The 12,644-nt window shown below is 43.0% G+C and overlaps 1 protein-coding gene across 2 annotated transcripts in view; it reads right to left on the reverse strand.

Moving 5' to 3' along the window:
* Positions 1–12,644, reverse strand: part of col11a1a (collagen, type XI, alpha 1a) — a 605,254-nt gene that overhangs the window by 120,340 nt on the left and 472,270 nt on the right. For both annotated transcript variants that reach the window (XM_063064825.1, XM_063064824.1), the window contains 3 exons: positions 10,199–10,252; positions 9,694–9,747; positions 9,196–9,249 (listed from right to left, as the gene is read on the reverse strand). In XM_063064825.1, coding sequence (XP_062920895.1) covers positions 9,196–9,249; positions 9,694–9,747; positions 10,199–10,252 — 162 coding nt within the window. The remainder of the gene's footprint in view (positions 1–9,195; positions 9,250–9,693; positions 9,748–10,198; positions 10,253–12,644) is intronic.

Here is a 12,644-nt window from a genome sequence, read left to right on the forward strand (position 1 = left end):
CAAGTTTGAGTTTGATTGTGATGAGTTTGAGAGTGCATGAGATTAAGTTTGAGCGTGCGCGAGTTTGAGTATGAGAATGAAATAGTTTGAGTTTCAGTATGCGGATTTGAATTTGATCGTGCGCTAGATTAAGTTTGAGAGGGTGCAAGTTTGAGTCTAAGAGTGTGAGATTTTGTATGAATGTGCGAGTTTGAGTTTGAGAGTACACAAGATTGAATTTGAACATGCACGAGTTTGAGTCAGAGTGCGCGAGAGAAAATTTGAGAGAGCACGAGATTGAGTTTGATCATGACAAGTTTGAGCATGCGAGATTGAGTCTGAGAGTGCCCAAGAATGAGTTCGATCATGACGAGTTTGAGTTTTAGTACACGAGCTTGAGTTTGATCGTGCACTAGATTAAGATTGAGAGGGTGTGAGTTTGACTCTCAGAGTGCAAGATTTAGTATGAATGCACAAGTTTGAGTTTGAGAGTGTGTAAGATTATCTTTTGAGTTTTAGTGTTTGAGTGCACAAGTTTGAGAGTGCTTGAGTTTGAGTGTGCACAAGATTGAGCATGTGTGAGATTGAGTTTGTGTGAGAGCAAGTTTGAGTTTGAGAGTGAGCGAGATTGAGTTTGAATGTACATGAAATTGAGTTTGATCGTGATGAGTTTGAGTGCATGATAATGAGTTTTAACATGATGAGTTTATGTCCAACAGTGCACAAGTTTGACACATGTTTGAATTTGATCGTGACAAGATTAAGTTTGAGAGTACATGAGATTGACTTTCAGCGTGTGCAATTTTGAGTTTGAGCGTGCACAAGATAGCATTTGAATGTGTACAAGGTTGAGTTAGAGTGTCACGAGTTTGAGAATGTGCAAGGTTGAGTTTGAGAGAGTTTGAATTTGAGTGTGCGCGAGATTGAGTTTGAGTATGCACAAGTTTGAGTGTGCGCGAGATTGAGTTTGTGTGTACAGGAGATTGAGTTTGATTGTGATGAGTTTGAGTTAGAGTGTGCATGAAATTAAATTTGAGCATGTGTGAGTTTGAATTTTAGTGTGTATGAGCTTGAGTTTGAGAGTACACGAGATTGAGTTTGAACATGCGTGAGTTTGAGTCAGCATGTGAGATTGAGTTTGAGTGTGCGCGAGATTGAGTTTGTGAGTGCACGAGTTTGAGTTTTAGTGTGCGCGAGATTGATTTGAGTGTGTCCGAGATTGAGTTTGATCGTGATGAGTTTAAGTTTTAGAGTGCATGAGATTGAGTTTGATGGTGATGAATTTGCATTTGAGCATATGCGAGTTTGAGTTTGAACGTGTGCCAGATTGCGTTTGAACGTGTGCGAGTTTGAGTTTGGTTGTGATGATATTGAGTTTTAGTGTGCATGAGATTGAGTTTGATTGTGATGAGTTTGAGTGCGCGCGAGTTTGGGTTTGAGTGCACGCACGAGTTTGGGTTTGAGTGTGTGCGAGTTTGAGTGTGCACGAGTTTGCGTTTGAGTGTGCGCGAGATTGAGTGTGATTGTGGTGAGTTTGAGCTTTAGAGTGAACGAGTTTGAGTTTGATTGTGCACTGGATTAAGTTTGAGAGGGTGCAAGTTTGAGTCTCCGAGTGCGAGATTCAGTATGAGTGTGTAAGTTTGAGTTTAAGCGTGTGCATGTGTAAATTTGAGAGTGAGTAAGATAAAGTTTGAGAGTGCGAGAGGTTGAGTTTGAACATGTGTGAGTTTGAGTTTGAGTGTGTGCGAGATGGAGCTGAGTGTGCATGAGATTGAGCTTGTGAGTGCACGAGTTTGAGGTTGAATGTGCACAAATTTGAGTTTGAGTATGCGCGAGATTGAGTTTGAGAATGCCCAAGATTGAGTTTGATCGTGATGAGTTTGAGTTAGAGTGCATGAAATTAAATTTGAGCGTATGTGAGTTTGAGTTTCAGTGTGTGTGAGATTGAGTTTGAACGTGTGCGACCGTGTTTGAATTTGAGAGTGTGCGAGTTTGAGTTTGAGTGTGCACAAGATTGAGCTTGAATGTGCGCGAGATTAAGTTTGAGAGTGTGTGAGTTTGAATTTCAGTGTGCTTGAGTTTGAGTGTGCGCGCATTTGAGTTTGTGCGCGAGATTGAGTTTGAGTGTGTGCAAGATTGAGATTGTGTACACGAGATTGAGTTTAAGAGTGCATGAGGTTGAGTTTGATCATGACGAGTTTGAATAAGAGAGTGCATAAGATTTAATTTCACCATGTGCGAGTTTGAGTTTGAGTGTGTGCGAGACTGAGTTTGAACGTGTGCAAGATTGAACTTGAGTGTGAGCGAGTTTGAGTTTCAGTGTGCACGAGATTGAGTTTGTGTGTACAGGAGATTGAGTTTAATTGAGATGAGTTTGAGTTAGAGTGCATGAAATTAAATTTGAGTGTGTGTGAGTTTGAGTTTTAGTGTGTGCGAGTTTGAGTACATGAGAGAAAGTTTGAGAGAGCATGAGATTGAGTTTGATCATGACAAGTTTGAGTTTTGTTGTGATGATATTGAGTTTTAGCATGCACAAGATTGAGTTTGAGTGTGCACGAGTTTGGGTTTGAGTTTCAGTTCATGAGTTTGAGTTTGATCGTGCGCTAGATTAAGATTGAGAGGGTGCGAGTTTCAGTCTCAGAGTGCAAGATTCAGTATGAATGCGCTAGTTTGAGTTTAAGAGTGTGCATGCGTAAGTTTGAGAGTGTGCAAGATAAAGTTTGAGAGTGCATGAGGTTGAGTTTGAACATGTGCGAGTTTGAGTGTGTGCGAGATGGAGCTGAGTGTACATGAGACTGAGCTTGTGAGTGCGCGAGTTTGAGTTTAAATGTGCACAAATTTGAGTTTGGGTGTGCGCAAGATTGAGTTTGAATATACACAAATCTGAGTTTGAGTGTGTGCAAGATTGAGTTTGAGAGTGCACAAGATTGAGTTCGAATGTGATGAGTTTGAGTTTTAGTGTGCACAAGATTGAGTTTGTGTGTACAGGAGATTGAGTTTGATTGTGATGAGTTTGAGTTAGAGAGTGCATGAAATTAAATTTGAGCGTGTGTGAGTTTGAGTTTTAGTGAGTGTGAGATTGAGTTTCAACGTGTGTGAGAGTTTGAGTTTGAGAGTGTGCGAGTTTGAGTTTGAGTGTGCACAAGATTGAGCTTTAGTGTGCACAAGAATAAGTTTGAGAGAGTGTGAGTGTGAATTTGTGTGCGCGAGTTTGAGTTTAAGAGTGCACGAGGTTGAGTTTGTGTACACGAGATTGAGTTTAAGAGTGCACGAGGTTGAGTTTGATCATGACGAGTTTGAGTTAGTGCATAAGATTGAGTTTCACCGTGTGCGAGATTGAGTTTGAGTTTCAGTGAGCACAAGATTGAGTTTGTGTTTACAGGAGATTGAGTTTGATTGCGATGAGTTTGAGTTAGAGAGTGCATGAAATTAAATTTCAGCGTGTGTGAGTTTGAGTTTTAGTGTGTGTGAGATTGTCTGAAAGTGCGTGAGCGAGTTTGAGTCTGAGAGTGTGCGAGTTTGAGTGTGCACAAGATTCAGCTTGAATGTGCGCGAGATTAAATTTGAGACTGTGAGTTTGAGCTTGAGAGTGTGTGAGTTTGAGTTTGAGTGTGCGTGAATTTGAGTGTGCACAAAACTGAGTTTGTGTACATAAGAATGCACGGGGTTGAGTTGGAGTTAGAGAGTGCATAAGATTGAGATTCACTGTGTGCGAGATTGAGTTTGAAAGAGCGCAAGTTTGAGTTGGAGTGTGCGCGTGTTTGAGTTTGATTATACACGAGATTGCATTTGAGTGTGTGCTAGTTTGAATTTGACAGTGCATGTGATTGAGTTTGAGTGTGCATAAATTTGAGTTTCAGTGTGCATGAGATTGAGTTTGATCATGATGAATTTGAGATTGAGTGTGCGCGAGTTTGAGTTTGAGTGTACATGAAATTGAGTTTGATTGTGATGAGTTTGAGTTTGAGTATGCACGAGTTTGAGTGCGTGATAATGAGGTTAACATGATGAATTTGTGTCCAACAGTGCACGAGTTTCAGTTTGACACGTGTTTGAATTTGATTGTGACAAGATTATGTTTGAAAGTGCATGAGATTGAATTTGAGTGTGTGCGATTTTGAGTTTGAGACTGCACGAGATGGCATTTGAACATGTACGAGATTGAGTTAGAGTGTCATGAGTTTGAATTTGAGAATGCACGAGTTTGAGTTTGTATGCGATTTTGAGTTTGTGCGCAAGATTGAGTTTGAGAGTATACGAGATTCAGTTTGCGGGTGAGTGTGCGAGATTGAGTTTGAGTGCCTGAGATTGAGTTTGAGAGTGTGCAAGATTGAGTTTGAGTGCGCAAGTTTCAATTTGAGAGTGTATGCGAGTGCGCGAGATTGAGTTTGAGAGTATGCTAGTTTGAGTTTGAGTGCAGGAGCTTGTTTGGAGTGTGCATGGGTTTGACCTTGAGCGTGCACGGGTTTCAAAGATTCCGAAAACTTTATTGTCATTCTAACCATACATCAGCTCTGCAGGGCAGAATGGGACAGCGTTTCTCAGGGGCAGTGCAATCATAACATAACAAATGCAACACTAAATAATAAACATAACAATAAATAGTAAAACACAATGGCCACATATCAGTTAAAATCAGTTATAAGTGTCCAGTGCAAGTTGAGTTTGATCATGCACAAATTGAGTTTGAGAGTGTGTGAGATTGAGTGTGAGTTTGAGCATGCACAATATTCAATTTCACCATGACAAAATTGAGTTTGAGTATGCGCAAGATTGAGTTTGAGTGCACGAGATTGAATTTGAGTACACGATTTTGAATTTCAGCATGTGCAAGATTGAGTATGAGAGTTCGGGAGTTTGGCTTTGAGCATTCGCAAGTTTGTGTTTGATCGTGCGTGAGTTTGAGTGCGCGAGACTGAGTTTGAGCGTGCATGAGATTGAGTTGGAGTGTGCGCTAGTTTTTTAATGGTGCCGAGAATCTGTTTGAGCATATGCTAGATTGAGTTTGACAGTGTGTGAGATTGTGTTTGATTGTGCGGGAGTTTGTGTTTGTTTGTACACGAGATTAAGTTTGAGAGGGCGTGAGTTTGAGTCTGACTGTGCGAGATTAAATTTGAGAGTGCGCGTGATTGAGTTTCACCATGATGAGATTAAGTTTGAGAGTGCGCAAGTTTAGGTTCGAGCATGTGCGAGTATGAGCTTCAGAGTGTGTGAGTTTGAGCTTGAGTGTGAGCAGATTAAGTTTGAGTGTGTGTGAGATTGAGTTTGAACATGTGGGAGATTGTGTTTGAATGCATGAGTTTGTTTGACTGCGTGTAATTGAGTTTGTGTGCAAGTTTGAGTAGGCACAAGATTGAGTTTGAACATGTGTGAGATTGAGTTAGAGTGTGCGCTAGCTTGAGTTTGAGTGCGTGTGATTGAGTTTGATTGTGCTCAGGATTGAATATGAGAGTGCATGAGTTTGAGTTTGTGATTGCGTGTGTTTGAGTTTGATTGTGTGCAAGAGTGAGCTTGACAGTGCACGAGTTTGAGTTTGAACATGTGCAGGATTGAGTTTGAGTGCATGAGTTTCAGTTTGAATGTGCATGGGTTTGAGCTTGAGAGTGCATGGGTTTCAATTTGAACGTGCACTAATTGAGTTTGAGAGAGTGCGGGATTGCGTGTGAGTTTGAGCATGTGTGATATTCAACTTCATCGTGATGAAATTGAGTTTGTGCGCAAGATTGAGCTTGAATGTGCATGACATTGAATTTGAGTGTGCGCGAGATTCAATATGAGAGTGCACGATTTTGAGTTTGAGTGTGCGCTAGTTTTTTAATCGTGTGCAAGATTGAGCTTGAGCATTTGCTACATTGAGTTTGAGAGTATACGAGAATGTGTTTGATCATGCAGGAGATTGAGTGTACGAGATTACATTTGAGTGTGCGCAAGATTGAATATGAGATTGCACGAGTTTGAGTTTGATTGTGCATGAGATTGAGTTTGAGAGTATGCGAGTTTGATTTGAGCATGTGCAAGATTGAGTTTGAATGCACCAGTTACAGTTTGAGTTTGATTATGCACGAAATTGAGCTTCAGAGTGCATGAGTTTGAGTGCACGATTTTCAGTTTGAGCGTTCACGAGATTGAGTTTAAGAGTGCGCGAGTTTGAGTTTGTGCATGATTGTGCTTGATCATGCGCAAGTTTGAAACTGACTGCGCGAGACTGAGTTTGTGTGTGCGAGATTGAATATGAGAATGCATGAGTTTGAGTTTCTGTGTGCGTAGGTGTGAGTTTGATCATATGCAAGACTGAGTTTGAGTGTGCGACTTTCAGATTGAGTGTGCACTGGTTTGAGCTTGAGAGTGCGTGGGTTTCAGTTTGAGTGTGCGCTAAATTGAGTTTGAGAGTATGTGAGATTGAGTGTGAGTTTGAGCATGCACAAGATTGAGTTAGAGTGTGCGAGATTGAATATGAGAGTGCACAATTTTGAGTTTGATCTTGTGCAAGATTGAGCTTGACAGCGCACGAGTCTGAGTTTGAGCATGTCCGAGATTGTTATTGAGTGCTCGAGTTTCATAGAAAACCTACAGCACAATACAGGCCCTTCAGCCCACAAAGTTGTGTCAAACATGTCTCTACCTCAGAAAAAACTAGGCTTACCTATAGCCCTCTATTTTTCTAAGCTCCATGTACCTATCCAAAAGTCTCTTAAAAGACCGTATCGTATCCACCTCCACCACCGTTGCCGGCAGCCCATTCCACGCACTCACCACTCTCTGTGTAAAAAACTTATCCCTGACATCTCCTTTGTACCTAACTCCAAGCACCTTAAACCTGTGCCCTCTTGTGGCAGCCATTTCAGCCCTGGGAAAAAGCCTCTGACTATCCACATGACCAATGCCTCTCATCATCTTATACACCTCTCATCCTCCGTTGCTCCAAGGAGAAAAGGCCAAGTTCACTCAACCTGTTTTCATAGGGCATACTCCCCAATCCAGGCAACATCCTTGTAAATCTCATCTACGCCCTTTCTATGGTTTCCACATCCTTCCTGTAGTGAGGCGACCAGAACTGAGCACAGTATTCCAAGTGGGGTCTGACCAGGGTCCTATATAGCTGCAACATTACCTTTCGGCTCCTAAATTCAATTCCACAATTAGTGAAGGCCAATACACCGTATGCCTTCTTAACCACAGCGTCAACCTGCACAGCTGCTTTCAGTTTGAAGGTTTGAACTTGAGAGTGCGCGGGTTTGAGTTTGAGCGTGCACAAATTGCGTTTGAGAGTGTGCGAGATTGAGTGAGTTTGAGTGTGCGCGAGATTCAATTTCATCGTGACAAAATTGCGTTTGAGAGTGAGCAAGATTGAGCTTGAGTGAGAGCGAGTTTGAGAGAGGGCGAGATTGAGTTTGACAGTGCGCGAGTTTGAGTTTTAGCATGCGCGAGATTGTGTTTGTGCACGATTTGAGTTGAGTGTGTGTAGAATTGAATATGAGAGTGTGTGAATTTGAGTTTGATCATGTACAAGATTGAGCTTGAGAGAGCACAAGTTTGAGCGGTGCGAGATTGTGCTTGAGTGTTCGAGTTTCAGTTTGTGTGTGTATGAGATTGAGTTTGAGCATGTGCGAGACTGAGTTTGTGCATGTGTAAAATTGATCGTGTGCGACTTTAATTTTGAGTGAGCGAGATTGAGCTTGAGTGTGCCCAAGATTGAATATGATAGTGCACGAGTTTGAGTTTGTGCACGAGTGAGCTTGAGAATGCACGAGTTTCAGTTTGAGTGTGTGTGAGATTGAGTTTGAGTGTGCGAGTTTGTTTGAGTCTGCACAGGTTTGAGCTTGAGAGTGCAATGGTTTGAGTTTGAGTGTGTACAAGACAGAGTGTGAGATTGAGTTCGAGTGTGAGCAAGTTTGAGTTCCAGCGTGTGTGAGATTGGTTCATCGTGATAAAATTGAGTTTGAGTGTGCGTGAGATCAAGTTTGAGTGTGCACGAGATTGGGTTTGAGAGTGCAAGAGATTGAGTTTGAGTTTGAAATTGTGTAGGATTAAGTTTGAGTGCACAATTTTGAGTCTGAGCGTTCCTAAAATAGTGTTTGATCATGCGTGAGTTTGAGTTTGAGTGCATGAGATTGAGTTTGATTGTGCACAGGAGTGAGTTTGGGATATGGCAAGTTTGATTTGAGCGTGTGCGAGATTGAGTTTGAGTACACGTGTTTCAGTTTGAGTGTGCACAAGATTGAGTTTGAGAGTACAAGTTTCAGTTCGAGTGTTCATGAGTTTGAGTGTGCATGAGATTGAGTTTGAGCACCTGTGAGTTTGGGTGTACGCGAGATTGAATATGAGAGTGCACAAGTTCAAGTTTCAGTGTGCATGAGTTTGAGTTTGATTGTGAGCAAGAGCGAGCTTGAGGGTATATGAGATTGAGTTTGAGTGCATGAGTTTCAGTTTGAGTGTGCACAAGATTGAGTTTGGAAGGGTGCAGGGTTGAGTTTGAGTGTGCAAAAGATTGAGTTTCATCATGATGAGATTGAGTTTGTGTGTGTGCCAGACTGGGTTTGAGAGTGCAGGAGTTTGAATTTGATTGTGCACGAGTTAGATCTTGAGCGTGCACAACAGTGAGCTTGAGATATCGTGAGTTTAAGTTTCAGCGTGTGCGAGATTGAGTTTGAGTGCACAGGTTTGAGCCTGAGAGTGCATGGGTTTCAGTTAGAGCGTGCACAAGATTGAGTTTGAGAGTGTGTGAGATTGAGTTTCAATGTGAGTGAGTTTGAGTGTGCACAATAGTGAGTTTCAGAGTGTGCGAGATTGAGATTAAGCGTGTGTGGGAATGCGTTTGAGAGTGCATGAGTTTGAGAGTACACGAGTTTGAATATAAGTGTGTATGAGATTGAGTTGGAGAGTATGAGTCCTAGTGTGCGAATTTGAGTTGGAGAGTGTAGGAGTTTCAGTTTGAAAGTTGTGAGTACATGTTTGAGTGGGTGCTGTATGCCTACAAAATGAGCGTGTTTTTGGACAGGGTAAAATGATGGTTTCGTTTTTGTCGTGTACAACTCCATGAGAGAGCCTCTACATCTGTCTGTGTGTGTATGTGTTTGTATGAGCATCTGTATCTGGGCATTGAAGCGTGTGTGTGTGTGTGTGTGTGTGTGTGTGTGTGTGTTTGTGTGCAGGGGGGTCTGGACAGTTACCGTCAGAGCTGTTTAAAATACAGACAATCCCACAGAGAGAGCTCACCTTCTCACCAACACCACCAGGAGAACCGATTGCCCCCGAGGGACCTGGAGCTCCCTGTGGAAGAGATGGAAAGAGAGACATGTGAGCAAGTTCAGAGAGAGAGAGGGGGGTGAACAGGGAGAGAGAAAGGGGGGGAGAGAGAGGGGGGACACGGGGTGTGTGAGAGAGAGAGAGGGTCATAGAGTGGGGTGAGAGAGGGCAAGATGGACGGGCACGGGGGTGAGAGACAAAGAAAGAGACACAGGAGGGTGAAAGAGAGCCACACACAGTGGGGGTGAGAGACAGCGAGAGATTGAGAGAGACAGAGGGTGGTGAGAGATAAAGAGAGACACAGACACAGAGGGGGTGACAGGGAGATACACACACAGGTGGGTGAGAGAGAGAGAGGGCTGTGAGCAGGTGCAGAGATAGACAGGAGGAAGAGCAGGTATAGAAGAGGTGTGAAGGTGTGGTCAGGTGCTCAGAGGATGTCAGGCAGCTGGATCTAGAAATACTTACATCAGAACCGCTTGGACCATGAGGTCCTCTTGGCCCTGGAGGTCCTGGTGGTCCCTGTGTGGAAAGATATTCTGGACATTAGAACTCAAGACTCACTGAGACACTGGTGAGCAACAAGAAAGGTTCCTCTATCTACATAAGTCCTCACTGTCTCACAGGACTCTGAGTTACCTGGGTAAAATGTCTCTCACACTCTGTTGGATGACACATGCCTTGTGCCCAGCAGACTTATTGTGTATTAGCAAAGTTTAAATTGTCACTGATCCCATATTGTCAGCAAATCAACCAAGACTGGAGAGCCGCTGACCACTGGAATGGGTTAATTGGCCATTAGCAGGTGTCATCCTGGAATAGGGATCAGATGTTAGAGGAGCAGGTATCATTCACTCTGTCATCCTGGTTTGGGGTTAGAGTTCACTCTCTGACCCTGGATTTGTGGTCAGAGTTCACTGAGACCCTTATTTCATTCGTTCAGTTCAGTTCAAAATAACCAAACCGTACTTACCATTGCTCCTACATCGCCTGCCTCTCCTTTCTCACCTGGAGGTCCTGGAAGACCCTACATTCATTTCAAAAACAAAGAAAAAAAATCAATCAATAACTTTGTGTTCTCTCAGACATTAAAACTGCAGTTCTAGACTACTGACCGTCTCCAAACACACAGGTCCTGGATCTCCAATCTACAATGTCAGTAACACTGAAAATCTCAAAGCACTGAGAAAAGCTCTTTGACCAAACAAACCTGTGCACGCTGCCTTCCAGCTGTCTGCCCGCATCCCAATAGCTCTCCCTGAGCACTCTCACTGTCTGTTCTGTTCCCAAACACCTTTCCCCTCTCCCATTGGAAGGGAGAGAGCATTTATGAGAATCATATATAGGCCACCAAATAGTAGCCAAAATGTGGGGTCGAGATTGCAAAGGGAGCCGGATAAGGCATGTAATAAGGGGAATGTCAAAATTGTAATGAGGGTGGTCAATATGCAGGAGGTTGGAAAATCTAGTTGGTGTTGGATCACATGAGAGAGAATTTGTTAAAGGCCTAAAGAATGTTTTTTTTAAAGCAGCTTGTGCTCAGGGGAAAGGCTATCTTAGACTGGGTGTTGTGTAATAACCCAGATCTTACTCAGGAACTTAATGTAAAGGAACCCTTAGGAGGCAGTGATCATAACATGATTGAATTTATACTGCAATTTGAGAGAGAGAAGCATAACTGAAATGTATCATTATCACAATGGAATACAAGGAATTACAGAGGCATGAGAGAGGAGCTTGCTCAGGTGGATTGGAGGAGGATACTGGCGGGGATGACAGCAGAGCAGAGAAGTTTCTGGGAATAGTTCACAAGGCCCAGGATAGATATGTCCCACAGAGGAAAAATTTCTCAAATGGCGGGGGAAGACAACGGTGGCTGACAAAGAAAGTTAAAGCTGCATAATACTCAATGAAAGGGCATATAACAGACATCCCACCCTGCAAAAACTCATTTCAGGGAGGTAGCACCATCAATTTGTGGGAGACTTCTGGGAGAGGTGGGATGTCTGCAATAGAGTAGCTCCTTAGCAGCTGGCCAGCTAGTTTAAATAACGTTAGCTATGCTAATGAACGAATGACACCTGTTAAACTCACCTCAACATGTCTTTTACAGTCTTAACCCACCATGGGCAATAGAAAAGTCACTGTTGCAAACAGTGCAGTGAGCAACACTGTCATTATTTTGACCCCTATTAGGCAGGGGTACACTTTAGTGTAGTCTGGGGTGACGTACGTTTTATATTTTTTTGGAACACTCTGCCATGGCGCGCTCTCGCTCGCGCGCTCTCCCTCTCTCTCATGGTTGCTCTCGCGCTCTCTCTTGCTTTCTCTCGCTCGCTCTCAAAAAAAATTGATTTCCGTGATATTGTCTATAATTTGCGGGCATCAGGGAGCCACTATTAATATGCAGGAGACTCCCGGAACTTCCGGGAGAGGTGGGATGTCTGCTATAAGGTAGCGAAAGTGAGCAGCAATTTGGCTGATTGGGAATTTTTAAAATAAACAAAAGGAAACTGAAAAAGCTATAAGAAGGGAAAGGTGAAAAACGAGGGCAGACTAGCCAATAATATAAAGCAGGATAACAAAAGCTTTTTCAGTTATATAAAGAGTATAAGGGAGGTGAGAGTTGAACTGGAAAAAGATGCTGGTCAGGTAGTAATCGGGGACAAAGAAATGACAGATGAAGTTAATGGGTACTTTGCATCTGTCTTCACTGTGGCAGACACTAGCAGTGTGCCAGAGGTCCGTGAGTGTCAGGGAGCAGGAGAGAGTGCCATTGCTATTACCAAGGAAAAAGTACTAGACAAGCTCAAAGGTCTTAAGGTGGAGAAGACACCTGGACCAGATGGACTACATCCCAGAGTCCTGAGAGAGGTTGCTGAAGAGATAATAAATGCACTGGTCATGATCTTTCAAGAATCACTTGATTCTGGCATGGTCCCTGAGGACTGGAAGATTGCAAATGTCACTCCACTCTTTAAGAAGAGAGGAAGGCAGAAGAAAGGAAATTTTAGGCCAGTTAGCCTAACCTCAGTGGTTGGGGAAATGTTGGAGTCTGGTATTTAGGATGAGATTTCAAGATACTTGGAGACTAGTGATAAAATAAGTCAAAGCCAGCATGGTTTTGTAAAGGAACATCTTGCCTGACAAATCTGTTAGAGTTCTTCATCGAAGTAACAAAGAAGGTGGACAAAGGAGAGGCAGTGGATGTCATTTACTTGGATTTTCAGAAGGCATTTGATAAGGTGCCACACATGAGGCTGCTTAACTAGATAAAATCCTGTGGTGTTACTGGAAAGATACTGGCATGGATTGCACAAAGGCTGTCAGGCAGGAGGCAATGAGTGGGAATAAAAGGGGCCTTTTCTGGTTGGCTGCCAGTGACTAGTGGTGTTCCTAAGGAGTTAGCATTGGGACCG

The sequence above is a fragment of the Mobula hypostoma genome, chromosome 12 (genome assembly GCF_963921235.1).
Source record: "Mobula hypostoma chromosome 12, sMobHyp1.1, whole genome shotgun sequence".
NCBI lineage: Eukaryota > Metazoa > Chordata > Chondrichthyes > Myliobatiformes > Myliobatidae > Mobula > Mobula hypostoma.